This window comes from Equus przewalskii, chromosome 7 (assembly GCF_037783145.1).
Source record: "Equus przewalskii isolate Varuska chromosome 7, EquPr2, whole genome shotgun sequence".
NCBI classification, from domain to species: domain Eukaryota; kingdom Metazoa; phylum Chordata; class Mammalia; order Perissodactyla; family Equidae; genus Equus; species Equus przewalskii.
The window spans coordinates 72,876,396-72,896,080 of record NC_091837.1 but is presented as its reverse complement, the minus strand read 5'-3'; the positions used below and the strand labels follow the sequence as shown (position 1 = coordinate 72,896,080).

The 19,685-nt window shown below is 37.8% G+C and overlaps 1 protein-coding gene across 1 annotated transcript in view; it reads right to left on the bottom strand.

Moving 5' to 3' along the window:
* Positions 1-19,685, bottom strand: part of DCC (DCC netrin 1 receptor) — a 1,088,896-nt gene that overhangs the window by 303,364 nt on the left and 765,847 nt on the right. Inside the window, exon 9 of the mRNA XM_070627604.1 lies at positions 5,051-5,205. Within this exon, the coding sequence (XP_070483705.1) occupies positions 5,051-5,205 (155 nt within the window). The remainder of the gene's footprint in view (positions 1-5,050; positions 5,206-19,685) is intronic.

The window sequence follows — 19,685 nt, the reverse complement described above, 5'->3', positions numbered from 1 at the left end:
CCAGCCATTCATAAAATGGCAATGCTGTGACACATTTTATGGGATAATAGAGTATTTTCTGATCATAAGACTTCAAAATTTACTTAGGAATGCAAGGATGTACATTAGGCAAAATTAGAGGACAAACTAGTCTAGAATTGTCTCATAAATTACAGGGAGAGGATAATTAGGGGGAAAGTAATAAAATATATAAATGGCTGATTGTATAGTAATCAAGCCAGTTCCAAACTGTCAATAAGGTGTTATATTAGATATCACCACAGTGAAAACTCTCCTGGGTGTCCCACTTTGTTGGTAGGTGTGGGGCTGTTGTATCTGTTTTCATTTGATCCCGTTAGGGCAGAGAACTTCCCTCTGCTGAATGCCTACTAGATGCCAGGGGAGACCCAGGAGCTTCCCATATGTTATCACATTTCACCTTCACAACCTGGGAAGAAGAAGAGGAAATCCTATCTCCAATTGATAGCTGAGGAAACTGAGGACTCAAGTATTAAGAAACTTGCTCTAGGATACAAGTAGTAATGTATGGAGAAAAATCCAGGAAAGAAGGAAAAAAGCAAACATGTCTGTTCCTCTAGATAATGTAATCTAAAGTCACTCTATTTGGGGGGTTGCTTTCACTCATCTCTTCAGTATAAAGAATATAATGGACTAAGAATATTACTTACAACTCAAATATAAAAGGGTTTTGTGGATAATTGGGTTGTGGTCTAGCAAATAGGCTTCCCATTCTAACTCAAGCGTCAAGCTGGTATGAGGTCCATTTTAACATACTTTATGATTAAACTGCCTTAACAGCATCTTAAAGGACCACAAATAATAATTCAAAAATTCTCCACATGTGGTATGAAAAGATTAGACAAGTCTTAAGCAGGCAGGGACTTAAATCTCGCTGATAATACAGTGGAGAAATTATACACCATAAAGGCAAGGGGAAGGAGCAAGGGTTTAGCGAAAGGAAGATATAATCAGGGGACACAAACCTTCCTATAAATCAAGTCTTTCTATTCTGGATGATTATTTCATAAATTGGATCTTGGGCTGTTGATCTCTTCAAATGATTACCACGGAATGCGTGCACTTTTAGGAACAGTTGCTGGCTGATTTATATTTCAGACATATTTTCCATCAGTGTTCATTCCTTGAGAATATGGTTTTCATAATAGAGTTGATATTTTCAAATAATATGGAAAACTTGAAATTCAATTTGTATAAAAGCTATGTAATTTTAATGTACAATCACTACATCATATTTGGAAAAACAGTGATAAAAAGAGCAACCAAATGTGCACCTAGACAAGACCCATTTTCAAAGATAAGATCATTTTGTCAGGGAGAAAAATAATGATGGAAACGTCCCCATCCTCTTTGCCTCTAAATTCTGATATTCCAGCCAAATAATAAAATCAGCTTTTGCACTTCATCTAAGAAGACAAAACATCAACTTCTAAGAAGGAGAGAGAGAGAAGTGGTGGGTGGGAGAGAAAGGCAAGGGAGGGGAGGAAAGGGGAAGAAGTGAAGCACAGGTTCTCTAAGATGTTCCATCTTGCTCAGTAATTGTTGTATTATTGAGCAGGCTTGGGGAAGATGAAGTGTTCCTTATCCTACAAATATTTTTAAATTGCCAAAATGGCATTTTGTGTTAACAACAGAAGATAAAATAGATATGTAGTACCTACTAGTCATGATAACATAATTTATCTATCCTAATGTCTGTAATAAAGACAGCAAGTGAGCTACCCAATACTCTTAATCTAAATAAATTGAAGGAGTTGGCTGTTTTGCACACATAAAGAATATTCTGAACATACTGTTTATTTAGGCTTATTTGTTCCTCCCTATCTATTCAGTAAGAGGTGAATTATCCAAAGGTAATTCTCAATGAAACAGAATCAGGTCACCGTGCAAATAAACAATTGCCTGCAAAAGAAAAAATTCTTACTCCATACAGTAGTAAGAAGAAGTGATTTAATAAAATGGTGCCATTATCAAAGGGCAAAATATGGTTAGCATTCTAAGGCTGTTAACCCTACCTTTAATGGAAAAAAATTAAGGCTCCTTTATGTTTCTAAAGCGGAAAGATTCTCTGTTTTCATTTTTTGGAAAAAAGATAATTTATATGAGGCAATAATTCCAACAAGCAACATATTTTATTCAATCAGGCATTTAGTTTTATTTTTACCTTATAATCACTCATGCTAATTTTTAAGCAAAGTAAATGCTGACAGAGACCAGTGCCCAGTGAGGTCCTCTGCCCAAATTCTCAGTCTCCTTTCTGATTGAGAAGGAATGGATGAAGCACAAAGGACTGAGGCAGCCGTGTTTGTAATACAACACTTATTTGAGGAGGCAGGCACAACATGATCTAGCCATAAAAAATTAACGAGATAAAATGTCTTGCTATCACAGATAATGGGTCCACAAGCAAACCTGTGATTCAGATCGTTAATATTCATTTAACAACTTCTTACAAGTTCCCTTAGTTTAGTTGCTTTGTTAGTGCTACATATTTAGAATATTCACTTCCCTATGAAGTTTCAGAGATCCATAAGTGTTGTTACTTCATTACACACATATGCTTTTCACCTTGCCTCAGACAAACTTAAATAGTATTAGGAACATTGGAGACGTTCATTAAACATACTGACAAATTGAATTATGCCGTTGCTTTTGTTTTACAAAATTAAGGCCATACGTATGATATAAATAATTACTGGTAGATTTTTTTAATTAATTATAAATGGCAGAAAATGCATCATGACTCTTTTTTATGAAACGAGACTATTATTAGTGTCAAAATGGAAAATTATTTCTTGTCACTGGGCTTGGAAAGGTTGGCATAATAAAAGTGAATTAAAAAGAAAAAATTCTGGAAATTGATTTTTTAAGCTGGATACTTAGAAACAATGGTACCAATAGAAGAAAAAGTAATGTTGCTCAGTCTTAGAAAGCAAGGCTGACTACCTAGCATTTTTATCGGAAGTGTAATGTAATCATGGCCAGTCAGCCCTGAAAAGTAGACTAAGACAATTCTAGATATAATATTAGTATTAGGAAGTGAAGAATTCAGATAATCCACAGAAACTGAATATTTTGAAAAGGAACATACTTTTAAAATTTTAATTTTAATATTAGAAAATTGAATACAAATTTCTTTAAAGAATTTTTGATAGTTTTCTAAACTGTCAGTCTTTATACATGACATGTGCCATTTTTAAAAATATATATTTTGACCTAATTATTCAACTTTATTGATTAAAAACACCAAATATTCATAAAAGTTATTGATTCTATATATATGATCTATGAAGAGTAAGTCAATGAAGAAATTGATGACTCAAATGGTATGTTAGCACAGACATGGTGAAGAGGAAATTGGCATTATCTCAAGGTTTAAATCCAAACCCCAACAAAACATTCTTAAGAACACAAACCTAGAAGTAGGACCAGCTTCATGGGCACACAACCAGTGAAGTGGCACAAGGCCTCATGGAGCATGGCTCAATGCCTTACAGTAGCTGGCGGATCCTGCCAATTGTTTAGCTGGTCCTGCCTGAGAGCCTGCATTCCCTAATAATTACCTGAAACCTATGCACTACTATGCTTTGTGTGTGTGTATGTGAAGATTGCTGCTGACGCTAACATCTGTGTCAATCTTTCTCCATCTTATGTGGGATGCCACCACAGTGTGGCCTGACAAGTGGTGCCAGGTTCACGCCTGTGATCCAAACCCACCAACCCTGGGCCACCGAAGCTTAGTGCACAAACTCAACTACCACACAGCTTGGCTGGCCCCCATTACTATGCTTTTAAGGCACAAAAGCATAGCATATCCGAGGTTCTATTTCTATGAGGCAAATACAGCTTAGTTCTCTCCCCGACCCCCAATAAATATTTTATTCCAATTTGTTATCATCTTGTCTTCATAGCCTTGGTTAAGTGGAAGAAAGAATGAAGATTGTGCCAAAAGTAGAGCATGATACCAGCACCCACACTACATTTCAGTGTGCTCCTGTTCTCTCTTCTTCAACATGCTGATCTAAAATACACAAAAGTCACCTGGTGCAAAGATTATTTTCTCACATTTACCAATTAAAATATTTCCAGTTCTACTTCACCTTCTTCCAAAAGCATGTGAGATGATTTTAAAGTTAAACGTGGTTTTAAACAAAACAAAGAAGAATACGAACAAAATAACATCATTAATAATAATTTTAAAAAGTAGATGCAACTAGGTGTCTGAGTAATGCAATTTGTTACAAGTAGTCATTCACTCCGTTAGCTTTTAGATTGTAATTTCTTACATTTTAAACAAAATAAAGGTGACAGACTGCTCAAGAGTAATCAATCTTTTCAAATAACATTAGAAGCTTAGTAGAAATCTCAAAATTTAGAAGATACAGAAATATTTTTCAAATATACAGTTTGAGAGCTGTTCTTTTATAAAGATAGAAATCACTGAATTATAACTTGGTACAAGAACATTCAGCTGCTTTACTTTGTGATCGTGTAGCTTGATAGAATGATTTAAGTTGGAGGTTGGTAAGATCCCAAGAGATTTTCCCTCTACATTTCTTGAGTCTAGATTCGCTTTTGGAAGCTTTGTTAGCACATTCAGTGCATGTTTAGGTTCTTTAAAAAGTCCTTGTATTTAGAAGTCCTGTGCCATTATTCTTTTACCTTTGATGTTGCACTCTTGATAGCAAACTTGGAAAATGTGAAAAATCAGTGGAGGAGGCTGAGATTCGATGTTGATTATGAAGTACTAGCAGGTAGAGTAAGTCAGTCACTTACTTAGGAAGTGAATATGTAGACCGGATAGATGGATTAAGCCTTTATAGTTGTTAATTTGCCGCTATGGAGACATGGCCTAAGTGGGGAGGCCACTTTGTTGAAAAATTGTCTTACCTTTGAAAATCCTTGAGTTGGAAATTTGATTCATAAATCTTCCTTCCATCCTGTCTCCTCAAAAGAGTTCTATAAAATAATAAGGATATTGCAAGCAAAAATAAATACTTTCTAAATGCTTCCCTTCCCTTTTCATACTCACACTCAGGCTGAGTGGCCACTTTGATGGGTTGAGAACTCTCGCCTGGTCCCCACTCATTGTAGGCCACAACTCGGAAGGTGTACATGGCTTCTGGCTTCAGGTTTCCCACAGTAAGCTGAAGGGACCCAGGCTGTGATGTATTCAGTGCTCGTTCCCTGAGAAACAAACATTGTAGGGAAAGCTTATTCCAACATGAAACCTTTTAGCCAAAGCCTTTATTAATGTGCAAGAGTAGTGAGGTGGACCAAAGGTTGCTTACTTATTGAATGTTGACTCTGCACGTAATTCAAGACCTCTGAGGCTTACCAGAAATAAACTGACTGGAAAAAGCTACAAATAAATGTTTCAGCATTTCTGGGGAGTTCGTATGTATGCTATTCCCATGAAACTTGCAAACTAAAATCTTTTCTCTTGACACTTTACAATTTAGAATTAAAAACTCATGACGAAGAACTTTTGAAATAAGAAGAAACATTTGGAATATAGACCGGAAGACGCATTTCAAAAACATCCAGCTAATGACAGAAATCAAGGTTTCAATGATTCCACAAATCAGTCTTTGTCAGTATGACCAACAAATGCATTTATGCATTTTCTTTCATTGTATGAAAGGGAAAGGCAGATGCTAAGTGATGATGTGTATAGAGCTTGAGCTCCTGTGGTTACGTTAAGTGCAATTAGTGAAAGGAAGTAGGTTTCCTTCTACGTGAGAAGAAACTGCAGCACATGTCTACTTGTCTTGTTCTTCAAGCCACATCTCCATGTGTCCAACTCACTTCCCAATTAAAAACTTCCTCAGTGGTTCCAAACAAATAAATTAGTTGGCTGATCATGGTGGGATTTACAGTACATATTAAGAGAAGACAAACCTTGTGGGTATGGATGCTGACATATAAGAAATGAGAAGTACTGAAGTATTCTTTAAGGACACACATGATTCTAGACATTTCTATGCTCATTGGCCTCGTATAACTGAATAGGTGAAGAAGGAACTCCTCCTCCACTCAACTGCTTCTGAAGATTTCTATTTCTAGATAACATCTCCTGCCTCTCAGTGGAACTTTATGTAGGTTTTAATTTTGCCATTTGGTTTTGTTTTGGGAGATACTTTAAATGAAACATTTTTCTGCCAGGGCAAATTAGGCTTCCAAGGAGAAAAATTAAAACAAAAATTCTAAGAGTATGAATAGTGATTCTTAGGCATAAACACACACTCCTAAAATGACTGATATGGCAGAGAATGGCTGAGTCATCCTCAAACCCATTTCTTCTCATTCATGTCCTAGAGTCTATTTTCAGCCTCCCTAAGGTCTGGATGAATCCATCTGATTGAGTCTAACAAATGAGTGTGAGCGTATGAGACATGTGCTGATTCCAGGCCTGGCCTAGACAAACCACACATGTGGGTTACTCCATGTTCTCTTCCTCTGCCAGTGGGCTTGAGGCAGGCAAGCATGGTGACTTTGGAAGCCATATATTGATGATGGAGGAGTCAAAATTTGTAGGAATTTTGCAGAGGAGCTGGAGTAGAACTGTCTGTCAATAAGAGAATCCTTTTTATACTTCATAGAGTCAAATAGTTTTGAGCCATTATACATTTAGAGCTTATTTGTTGTAGTAGTTAACATTATTTTATCGAGTACTGCTAGTAAGTAAAATATGCACCCTGGCTGGTCGCCAGGGGCTGAGGGGAGTGGGGAAAGAGAAGCTAGCATTGAATGAGGACAGAGTTTCAGTTGGGGAAGATTCGCCCTGTATGAATCTGGATATACCCCAAAGTTTAGATATTCCTTTAGGAGTATAGTGCTAAGTTGCTGGAAGGTTGAATTGTGGCATAGCAGGGGAATGGGTATGGGTGGGATTCAATTGTAACCTAAAATAGGTAAGGGTAAGAAAGATCAACTAACGTTCTTATGTATCATGCATCACACTGCTCTATTCTATGAAACTAAGACTATTTAGGCCAATAAATTGCTTTTAAAAAACAAAACCTCCATCAGATTGTATGCCTTGCTGATACAGGGATTTTTGCACCTTATTTATTTTCTTTTAGCAGGAGAACTTTTACATGCATTGCCTCTTATAGGCCTTTGATATAGATAGGGTGGTTTTATTATCATTATTTTACAGATGCAAAGGTGAGATTTAGAGAAACAGCATGGCTCTTTTTCAAAGGACTCACAGTGGATATCACAGCTAAGAATGAAATCTGGAGGTGCATTCTTTCAATCCAGTATTGATAAATCATTCAACAAATAGTAGGAAAATGAGGGGCCTATTGGGATCACGGGAACTTTGGGTAGAAGACCTGAGGTCCTAAAGGGGAAGAACGGACACAGAAATCGCTGCAAGGCCGAGTCTGTCTGTGATCTGCTGTAAGTCGTTTCCTATCCTTTCTGGGCTGTCTAGCCACAGTTGTCACCAAAGGTCAGAGTTGCTTACCAAACTTCTTGAACACCTATGAAGAAAGACAGCTTTCATAATTGACTTTAGTCTTACAACTGCTAAATAATTTTGATGACGTAGTTGTGTCCCAGGGCATGCTGGCATCGCTGTTTGAACAGGCATTCTTCAAAGGAAATAAAAGGCAAGACAACGTGGGCATGCCCAGGTAAGAATGTTCAAGATCATACAGTGAAAATAGCAGTCGCATATAAGAGGGGATACTGGTCTTTATTACAAGTTCCCATTATCTCCATCAGCCTGCAAAAAGTATCCCAAATTAATAAGTCATGAAAAAATTATATTTGTTGATATGAACATTTGATACGTCCTCAATATTATGTAAAGAATGAACAAAGTATCTTTAGAAAAGACTCTTTTAATTTAAGCAAATACAGTGGGCTTTATCAGAAAATACAGCTTCAAGACAACTCCACAGCCCTGCTCTAGCTCCATGCTAGATTGTACTGCCCTGGATTGACCACTAATTCTTCACTGTAGGCTCTTAATGGTTTTAAACAATAGTTTAATCTAAATATGCCAATTTTATGTGCCACTTTTCAGAAATCTGCTTATCACATCGAAGTATGGTCTCATCAAAATGCTATGTGGACTGTGGAGTGAATTCAGGATTCTTAAGCCCGGGGTTACTGTTTTGACTTTCTCACTAACTTGTCTGAGTCCCAGATTCCTCAAATGCTAATTGGTGCCATAAAAATGTTTACCTCAGAGAGTTTCTAGATAATTAAATGAGATGTCGTATGTAAACTATAGAAAGAAGTAGGCACGGTGCCCTGTACTCAGTAAAGAATTCTCCATACATGGAAGTTGCTGCTGTTATTTTCATTATTATAAAAAAATTACCACCATAACCTCACGAGAAATAAGTGCTCTTGAGTCCAAGAAGAGGACTTTCCCACAAAGTACTTAGAACTAGGAATCTGAGGAGAGAAATTAATAAGCATGAGAGGTATAATTATAAAGAAAAAGTATATAGATAGGTTTCATTGAGCTACTGGCCTGCCAAAATAGTTTTTTTAATATTTTCTGTCAGATTAATTTTGAATGGAGAGATAAGTTAAATCAAAAAGAGTGGTCATAACTAGCAGTACTGAACAATATTTTTAAAGGGTAAAGCCTTTGCTGACAGAAACTGAGAAGGAATAGGTGCTGCCTGAGTTCACAGCACAGCTGGCCAGCCCTGTGATATCTGCTGTCCACCCTGGTGTCTGGGCTTCATTGCCAGGCTGCTCTCATGCTTCTTCAGGTCCTACTGAGGTCACATCAAACTGCTACAGACATACAAATGCATTTTGGGAAAATAACATTTCCTGCCTCGCCGCCTCTCACAGATTGGCTGTTACAAACCCCAAAGATTCACAGGAGGCTTTTGATCACCCCTTTCGTGCTTAGCAGCTGAAAACCAAACATCACAAATCGTTTCTCAACAGGTAAGTAAAATCTGAGTTTGGACAAGCAGCTTATTACTCTGTGTTTCTCTGGTACTACAATAGGGCAATGTCAGCCACCTAAAGTAGTTAAACTCTCCATAATCTCTATTTTTAAACAGGTAGCAAACAGGATTTCCTCTCTGCTCAGTCTAGACCATGCTCCTATGTAAATGGGCAGACACACACACCAGGTCCTGAAGAACAGAGACCAGTAGATATTATGACTTTGCCCAATTATGGTGTTGGGGTGTTCTGCCTGTCACTGTACCAACTGCTCCTGGGAAAGCATCAGGGACCCAGGCTGGCTGCATCTCAGTGAAGTTCTCTCCTCTGACTCTGAAGACGTAATTACCCTTCAAATCTGCAGAGCTCAGAATCCTGGTCTGTGGTGGCAGATATATTGTCAGACAAAGCTTCATTATTCTACTTCTTCCTCACTCTGAGTTGGTAGTGTGGGGTTCAGGCAAGTTCAAGATAAGCTGCCTGAAGTAAAGGGAGTAAGCCACCTGAGCTTTCAAGAATCCATTCACTGTAAATTCATTCACTGAAAATCCACACAGAGTATAAATATATCAAGTCTGTCTCCTCCTGCTGGCCAAAAAAGCTGTAGGCAACTAGCCCTCTTCACCTTTTATATGTAGACCAAGAAGAGCTCGTCCCATTAACAAGAAGCATTTCTTTCTTGTAAATTCTAGTTTTCAGTGCTTGGGGTTACCCAGTTGAGGTTTCTTGCAAAATAACTGCTATGTTGTAAAAACACACATTTTGACCCAACAATAATAATGCTTCTGCTTTGCTGAAATCTGACCTTTTTTCTAAGTCTTCTTAGGCACTGATACATTTTGAGACAGGAATTCAAACGTGGTGGCATAGAATGCACCCTTGCACAATTTGCGTTGAGACCTATCTGGTTAGGCTATAATCTCCTGTGCCTGGAAGTGACCTCTGCTCTGGTGCCCACTTACAAAGTATTACATGATGATAATAGCTTTACCTAGCTCATTGTCATTGGTCTCCCCAGTTCTTTCTATCTTCTATTAATAGAGATATTCTTCTAACATACATTATCTATCAACTCCATGTGCAAAATATTGTGCTAGCTGCCATTCTATGATTAAGACAATCTCAACTCTTTGGGACAAGATCCAAAGACCTTCAAGATGTGGCCAAAATCTTTTCATGCTTATCTGCAATGAGTCACCCTGCCCTGCAATGCCATATGCGTCTCGACTTCTCTGTCTTTTGTCATTCCAACTTTCATTAGTTTTATTTTGTTCCATTTTGATTATCCTAGAGTTACCTTCTCCTGACTCATAGCTCCTTCCCGGTTTGACAAAAGCTTATTCATTCTTCAAATGCAATTCACATGAAATCTCCTGGCTGGAGCTTTCCTACCATCATGTCCTTTGAGTCCTGCAGCATTAAATATTATCTTTTGTGCTTTTCTTGCTCTTGGTTTATAACCATAGCACATATCGCAGTATATTAATAGATGTGTCTGTCTCTTCGACTCATTTGTGAATTATTTTTTTAGAAGAGAAGTTATATTCCATTCATATTTTTTTGACACTCAACATATATACCCACTGAGTATAAAGAATGGCTATGTTGCCAGTGCTCTCAATTTTTTTAAATGCATAAATAAATATGAAAATCTTAATAGAATAATTGCATAATATCTCCACATAGTATGATCTCAGAAATGCTATGAGAGCTGAGTTCTATGCCATGCTCCATCCCAACTTAACTGGATGGCCTTTGGCATACCACTTCACCTTCCTGGGTCTCATTTTCATTATTTGAAAACTTAGAGAGTGCGATCTACTCTATAAAGGCTTTCTAATCTAATATTCCTCATTGAGAATAGAAATCACTTATCTCTCTGTGTGTGTTTGTGTGTCTGTATGTTGTGTATGTATGTTTAGCTGAATTCAGCACTTCTATATTTACATTTCAGAAGTAAACAGAATTTAAAGATTAAGCATGATACTGTTTCTTAGCAAATCATTTGTAACGACATATCTCTAGTATCCATATCAAGTAAACACATGTTGTCTTGCTTAAGTGTACCAGGGTGTTAACATTTAGTTACAGCTGTGAGCTGAGCAGCTAATGCTGTCTTGATGTATCAAATACCTAATTAGTTGCTTCAAGGGGGAAGAGTGATAGTAATGTTCCTTTGTAAGGAGGGAACTATGTTATTTTTAATGGAAAGATCTTTAACATCTCCTTTTTATCCACTCCACTTTCATTTTTGTTTCTTTAGTGAGAGGAAAAGGGTGCAACAAAGAGAAGATTTCAAAACTGAAATATGGTGTTATCTAGAATAGGGTTCAAAGTGACAGCAGCAAGAACCACCCAAATGCCTCATTTTTTATGACCTCAGAAGCCGAGACTTTGGAACTCGTGCTATCTTGAAGGGAAAGTAAGTTCAGAGGTGACTCACCACCAGACAAAAGTTAAAAATTCTGGGTTTTCTTGAATTGTTAAAAAGCCTGGTCTGAGGACCAGGCTTTTTAAAATTTTTCTTTAATATAATCTCTGTTTCAGCATCTAGTACACATCCAAGAGACTAGTTAAATAACAAATAGCTACTGCAGCAACAAACAAAAAGCTATCTTTTCATGGAGAAAATGTTTTTGGGTTCAAATTATTTATTTTCTTTAGTTTCAGCCAATGCTCCCATAAAAAATATGACTCAGTTCTGGGTTTTCTTCTCATTCTGTTTTTTTTTTTCTGGATGCCTGTCTTATCCTCCTGGAACTACAGTTATTATCTATATGCTGACAAATTCCTGATGTATATCTCTGCCCAAATTTCTCCTCTGAGCTCCAGGTTCCTATTTTCAAGGCCCTGCTTGACATCCCCACTTGAATGCTGTAAAGGTATGTCAGACCAACACTTCTAAAACTGAATTTATGATCTTCATTCCCGAATCTGGATCTTTTCCAGCATCCTAATCTCAGCGAATTGCCCTACCCTCTCTCCATTTAAATAAACCAGAGACCTAGGAACTATCCTTGAAAATCTCCTTTCTCTCACCAGTAATGTCCAATGCATCCCCTGGTCCTGTCAATTTGGCTTCCTAAATGTCTCTAGAATCTGTCTGCGCTGCTCCATCTCCACTGATACACCTTCAGTCTGACTCATCAGCAGCTCTTGCCTGAACTTCTGCAACAGCCTGCTAAACGGCATCCTGACATCCACTCAGCTGACCTCTGGTCTAACTTCCACTCTCCAGCCCCAGTCACCCCATCAAGATGCAAATCTGATTATGGCATAGACATCATGCACACATTTTTTTTTTAACTTCTCTCACACAAGCATACTCCTTTCATTTAGAGATCTCATCTCAGTGTGTAGTTATGTATCCATCAGTTGAATGATCTCCTCAATACTACTAAACTGCTTCCAATCAAACTGTTAGCTTCCTTATTATTTAGAACACAGTGCCAGACATATAGCCAGTTCACAAGTGAATAATGCATCATTCAGGATTGGGGGAATCTACCCAAGTTGGTGGCGTAAGCAGACTCTGAACACATCTCCTCCCATGAACACAATCAGGTTACAACTATTTTTGGAAAAATTACCCTGGATATAAAACTAAAAACTGGATAAAAAAGAACCCCCCAACAAGGGACGGTCCTGACTAAGGTGGAAGAGGCAGAAATTCCTTCTGGAGAGAAAAAATGCCACCTTCAGGAGCAGCAGAATTTCTCAGCCAGCCACCCTAAGGTACACAGCCCTCCCTGGAGGAGTGAGGTCCAGAGTGGGAGCCGATACTGCTATAAGCATCCTTTAGACTCAGCACAGCAGAGACGAATGTCTTGCTATCTGGCTTCGCTGGCTATTACTGCAGTGGGGAATACCCCCAGAGAAACTATTGGGTGAAAGCCAAAAAGACCTGGGTTTTAAAGGGCCCATGCACAAACTCAACCGTCTCAGCAACCTAAAATCACCAGAGAGAAGGCTGACAGTCCTCTGGTGAAAAGAGACTCACCTGGTGGGCTCTGGGTGCATCTTGGTGAAAGGAGAGACCTCTCCAGAGATTGAGACATTGGTGGTGGCCACTGTCATGACCTAGTCCAGGCGTGCTGACACAAACCCCAGCAGACATCATCAAAATTCTTTCCCTGGCGTGTTAGCCCAGGGGTCTGCCACAGCCACTAGTGCACAGATTTAATCCAGTTCAGCCAGGGCAGGCAGCTGCCCTAGGGACTGGCCGAGCCCAATAGCAAGCCCTCAGCCTATTTGTTGGCCTGCATTGACTGGGTATCTTGATGCTCTACAGGCAGGCGATTGTGTCCGCCTCTGTGGGGCAGGACCTGTGTGAGGACCAGATGAACTGTGGGGGGAATTGGTGGAGAGATGAAGGTTTGGCAGTAGGGCATCAGGGTACCCTCCAGGGGGTTGGGAAGCATGCATGGACCAGGACTGTGTTGACGGTGTGTGTGGTCTTGTTGGGCGTGAGGCTTATCAGTGGCAGAAGACCTGTGCTTGAAAAATAGCCATAAAAAGGATCAGCTCCACCTTCCAAAATGTGAAATAATTGAGTGCTCCTGTGCCAAGGGGCAGCCCCACTCAGCTGCACTCCTAAGAGAACTGACAACAGCCTTGTGGGCCTGAGGCCTATAGGAACTGTAAGCCCCTGAGCTTAGCAACCAGCTACAGTGGGTACCTACCCAATTAACAGATAAACTGCAACAGGAGTGTGCTGTTAGACATTGTACCCAACAGTGCTTGGGCTGCCCAAACTGGATTTACAAACAGGTGGCCAGGGAAGGAAAGACTAGACTCCCTGGGTACCTGCATTAAGAGCAACCCTGCCACAGCAGAAAGACACAAGTAGCCCACAAAGGGGACATTCCTGAATCATTTGGACTGGTGATGAGAGGAAAGCACACTGCTGGGCCTCATAAGGCTTTTCTTAAATAAGACCACTTCTCCAGGATCAGGAGACAAAGCCGATTCACCTAATACACAGATATAAGCACAGAGAAAGAAGCATAATGAAGAGACAAAGGAATACATTCCAAACAAGGGAACAGGACAAAACCCCAGAAAAAGGACTAAATGAAACAGAAATAAGCTAGCTATCTGACAAAGAGTTCAAACAAAAACTCATAAGAATGCTTACAGATATTGGGAGAATACTGGATAAACACAGCGAGCCCATCAACAAAGAACTGGAAAATATAAAAACGAACCAATTGGAAATGAAGAATACAATACTGAAGATGAAAAATTCACTAGAGGGACTCAATAGCAGAGTAGAGGATACAGAAGAATGGATCAGTGAGCTAGATGAAAGACTAGAGGAAATCACCCAAGCTAAACAGAAAAAAGAAAAAAAGAATTAAAAAGAATGAGACAAGTCTAAGGGAATTCTGGGACAATATCAAACACACTAACATTTGTATTATAGGTGTCTCAGAAGGAGAAGAGAGAGACAAAGGGACAGAACATTTATTTGAAGAAATAATAGCTGAAAATTTTCGTAACCTAAGGAAGGAAACAGCCATTCAAGTACAGGAAGCACAGAGTGCTCCAAACAAGATAAGCCCAAAGAGGACCACACCAAGACAGATTATAATTAAAATGTCCAAAATTAAAGATAAAGAGAGAATCCTAAAAGCTGCAAGAGAAAGGCTACAAGTGACATACAAAGGAAAGCCCATAAGGTTATCAGCTGACTTCTAGGCCGAAACACTACAGATGTGAAGACAATGGCATGACGTATTTAAAGTACTAAAAGGAAAAAACCTACAGCCAAGAATACTCTATCCATCAAGGCTGTCAGTCAGACTGGAACAAGAGATAAAGAGCTTCCTAGACAAGCAAAAATTAAGGGAGTTTATCACCAAGAAACAAGTTCCACGCGAAATACTGAAGGGACTTATTTAAGAGAGAAAGTGATGACACAAATAGGGATAAAAATATTATTCAAAAAATCCCCCCAAAAACCAGGCAATAAAATCACTGGTAAAGGTAAAAAATATAGTAAAGTTAGCAGATCAACTACCTGTGAAGATAATATGAAGATTAAAAGACAAAAGTACTAAATTCACCTATTTCAATAAGAGGGTAATGGATAGACACACACAAAAGAAGAAATTAGACATGATTTCAAAAACAAAATGTGGGAGGAGAGGAGAGAAAAAATAGAGCTTTTAGAAAGAGGTCAAGCTAAAGAGTTTATCAACTCAGTATTGACTGCTATATACAGAGAATATTATATAGGAACCTCATGGTAATCAGAAATCAGAAACCTATAATAAGTAAACAAATAAGTAAGACAAAAGAAATCAAACACATTAGTAATGAAAGACATCAAGCCGAAAGGGAAGACAGCAAGAGGAAAAGAAAGGGACAGAGAAGAACTACTAAAACACCCCCCAAAAAGCAACAAAATGGCAATAAATACATATTTATCAATAGCTACTTTAAATGTCAATGGACCAAATGCTCCAATCAAAAGGCATAGGGTGGCCAATTGGTTAAAAAAATAAGACCAATGTACATGCTGCATATAAGAGGCACACTTCAGACCTAAGGACACTCACAAACTGAAAGTGAAAGGATGGGAAAAGATATTCCATGCAAATGGAAAAGAAAAGAAAGCAGGGATAGCAATACTTATATCAGACAAAATAGACTTTAAAACAAAAACTGTAACAAGAGATAAGGGCACTACATAATGATAAAGAGAACAATCCAACAAGAGGATATAACACTTATAAATATCTATGCACCCAACATAGGAGCACCTAAATATATAAAGCAATTATTAACAGACATCAAAGGAGAAATAGACAGTAACACAATACTAGTAGGAGTCTTTAACACTCCACTTACACCAATGGATAGATCTTCCAAACAGAAGATCAATCAGGAAACACTGGCCTTAAATGACACATTTGACCAAATGGACTTAGTGGATATATATAGAACATTTCATCCAAAAACCACAGAATACACATTCTTTTTAAATGCACATGGAAAATTCTCCAGGACTGATCACGTATTAGGTCACAAAACAAGTCTCAATAAATTTAAGAAGATTGAAATAATACCATGCATCTTTTCTGACCACAAAGGTATGAAGCTAGAAATCAACTACAGGAAGAAAACCAGAAAAGGCAAAAAATGTGGAGATTAAACAAAATGTTACTGAATAATGATTGGGTCAATGAAGAAATCAAAGGAGAAATCAAAAAATTCCTGGAGACAAATGAAAATGAAAATACGGCATGCCAAAATCTATGGGATGCAGCAAAAGTGGTTCTAAGAGGGAAGTTTATAGCAACTCAGGCCTACTTCAACAAAGAAGAAAAATTCCAAATAAACAATCTAACAGCGTATCTAAAGGTACTGGAAAAAGAACAAACAAAGCCAAAAATCAGCAGAAGGAAGGAAAAGAAAAAAAAGTCAGAGCAGAAATAAATGAAATAGAGACCAAAAAAAAAAAAAAATAGAAAAAATTAATAAAACCAAGGCTTGGTTCTTTGAAACAATTAATAAAATTGACAAACCCTTAGCTAGACTCACCAAGAAAAAAAGAGAGAAGGCTCAAATAAATAAAATCAGAAATCAAAAAGGAGAAATTACAACGGACATCTCAAAAATACAAAAGATAATAAGAGAATACTATGAAAAGTTATACACCAACAAATTGGATAAACTAGAAGAAATGGATAAATTCTTAGAAACATACAACCTTCCAAAACTGGACCAAGAAGAAATAGAGAATTTGAATAGACCAATCACCAGTAAGGAGATCAAAACAGTAATCAAAAACCTCCCAAAAAATAAAAGTCCAGGACCAGATGGCTTCTCTGGTGAATTCTCCCAAACATTCAAAGAAGAATCAATACCTATCCTTCTCAAACTCTTCCAAAAAATTGAAGAGGAGGGGAGGCTTCCTAACGCCTTCTACGAAGCCAACATTATCCTGAGACCAAAACCAGACAAGGACAACACACAAAAAGAAAATTACAGGCCAATATCACTGAGGAACCCCGATGCAAAAATCCTCAAGAAAATACTAGAAAATCAAACACAAAAATACATTAAAAAGGTCATACATCGTGATCAAGTGGGTTTCATTCCAGGGATGCAGGGATGATTCAAATCCGCAAATGCATCAATGTGATACACCACATTAACAAAATGAAAAATAAAAATCACATGATCATTTCAATAGATGCAGAGAAAGCATTTGACGAGATACAGCATCCATTTATGAGAAAAACTCTAAATAAAATGGATATAGAAGGAAAATATCTCAACATAATAAAGGCCATATATGACAAACCCACATCAAGTATCATTCTCAATGGAGAAAAACTGAAAGCTATCCCTCTAAGAACAGGAACCAGACAAAGATGCCCACTGTCACCACTCTTATTTAACATAATACTGGAAGTCCTAGCCAGACCATTCAGGCAAGAAAAAGAAATAAAAGGGATCACTATTGGAAAAGAAGAAGTGAAACTGTCACTCTTTACAGATGATATGATTTTATACATAGAAAACCCTAAAGAATCTACTAAAACCTTTTAGAAATAATAAATGAATACAGTCCAGTCACGGGATACAAAATCAACATACAAAAATCTGTTGCATTTCTATACACTAACACCGAAGTAGCAGAAAGAGAAATTAAGAATACAATCCCATTTACAATTGTAACAAAAAGAATAAAATACCTAAAAAAGTTAACCAAAGAGGTGAAATATCTGTACACCGAAAATTTGAAGGAAATCGAAAAAGACACATAGAAATGGAAAGATATTCTGTACTCTTGGATTGGAAGAATTAATATAGTTAAAACGTCCATATTTCCTAAAGCAATCTATAGATTCAACGCAATCCCTATCAAAGTTCCAACAACATTTTTCACAGAAATAGAACAAACAATCCTAAAATTTATATGGAACAACAAATGACCCCGAATAGCCTAAGGAATCCTGAGGAAAAAGAACAAAGCTGGAGACATCACACTCCCTGACTTCAAAATATACTACAAAGCCATAGTAATCAAAACAGCATGAGACTGACACAGAAACAAACACACAGATCAATGGAACAGAATCAAGAGCCCAGAAATAAACCCACACATTTATGGACAGCTAATATTCGACAAGGGAGCCAAGAGCATACGATGGAGAAAGGAGAGTCTCTTCAATAAACGGTGTTTGGAAAACTGGACGGACACATACAAAAGAATGAAAATAGACCATTACCTTACACCATGCATAAAAATCAACTCAAAATTGATTAAAGACTTGAATGTAAGACCCCAAACCATGAAACTTCTAAAAGAAAACATAGGCAGTACACTCTTTGACATCAGTCTTAGCAGCATATTTTCAACTACCATGTCTGATCTGGCAAGGGAAACAAAAGAAAAAATGAACAAATGGGACTACACTAAACTAAAAAGCCTCTGCACAGAAGAGGAAACCATTAACAGAACGAAAAGACAACCTAAAAATTGGGAAAGATATTTGCAAACTATATATCAGATAAGGGGTTAATATCCTAAATTTACAAAGAACACATACACCTCAACAACAAAAAAACCAACAACTCAATTAAAAATGGGCAAAAGATCTGAACAGAGAGATTTCTCCAAAGAAGGTATACGGATGGCCAACAAGCATATGAAAAGATGCTCAACATCATTAGCTATTAGGGAAATGCAAATCAAAACTACAATGAGATATCACCTCACTCTGGTCAGAATGACTATAATTAACAAGACAGGAAACAACAAGTGTTGGAGAGAATGTGGAGAGAAGGGAACCCTCGTACACTGCTGGTGGGAGTGTAAACTGGTGCAGCCATTATGGAAAGCAGTATGAAGTATCCTCAGAAAATTAAGAATAGCTCTACCATATGATCCATCTACTCCTCTGCTAGGTATTTACCCAAAGAACTTGAAAACACAAATGCATAAAGATACATGCACGCCTATGTTCATTGCAGCATTATTCACAATGGCCAAGACTTGGAAGCAACCTAGGCGCCCATCAAGGGACGAATGGATAAAAAAGATGTGGTATATATACATAATGGGATACTACTCAGCCATAAGAAATGATGAAATCAGGCCATTTGGGACAACATGGAAGGATCTTGAGGGTATTATACTAAGTGAAATAAGTCAGAGTGAGAAAGTCAAATACCGTATGATCTCACACATAAGTAGAAGATAAAAACAACGACAACCAAACACATAGCAACAGAGATTGGATTGGTGGTTATCACAGGGGAAGGGGGGAGGCGAGAGTGAAAAAGGGGTGATTAGGCTCACATGAGGCGATGGATTATAATTAGTTTTTGGATAGAGAACATGATGTAATCTACACAGAATTCAAAATATATTACAATGTACACCTGAAAGCTATATAATGTTATAATGCAATGTTACTGCAATAAAAAATAAATTTAAAAAATTTAAAAAATAATGTCATGCATTTACATATGGCTACTATAGAAGGCGTGTTTTATTTTTCGATATGCATTGAAAGAATCAGATCACTATCCTCTCATTCAATGCTCTAAGAACATTTTAAGGTAGAAAGGAAAGGATTTTACATGTTACAGAGTGGGAGAAGGGCTAACTCTTGCAAGCTCCAAGCCAGGGCCAGAAGGCGGTGCTTTGGATTCTGAGTCTTGCTCTCTTTCCATCACAACACACTCCCTTCATGGATAATAAGCTTCATTAGCTGCAC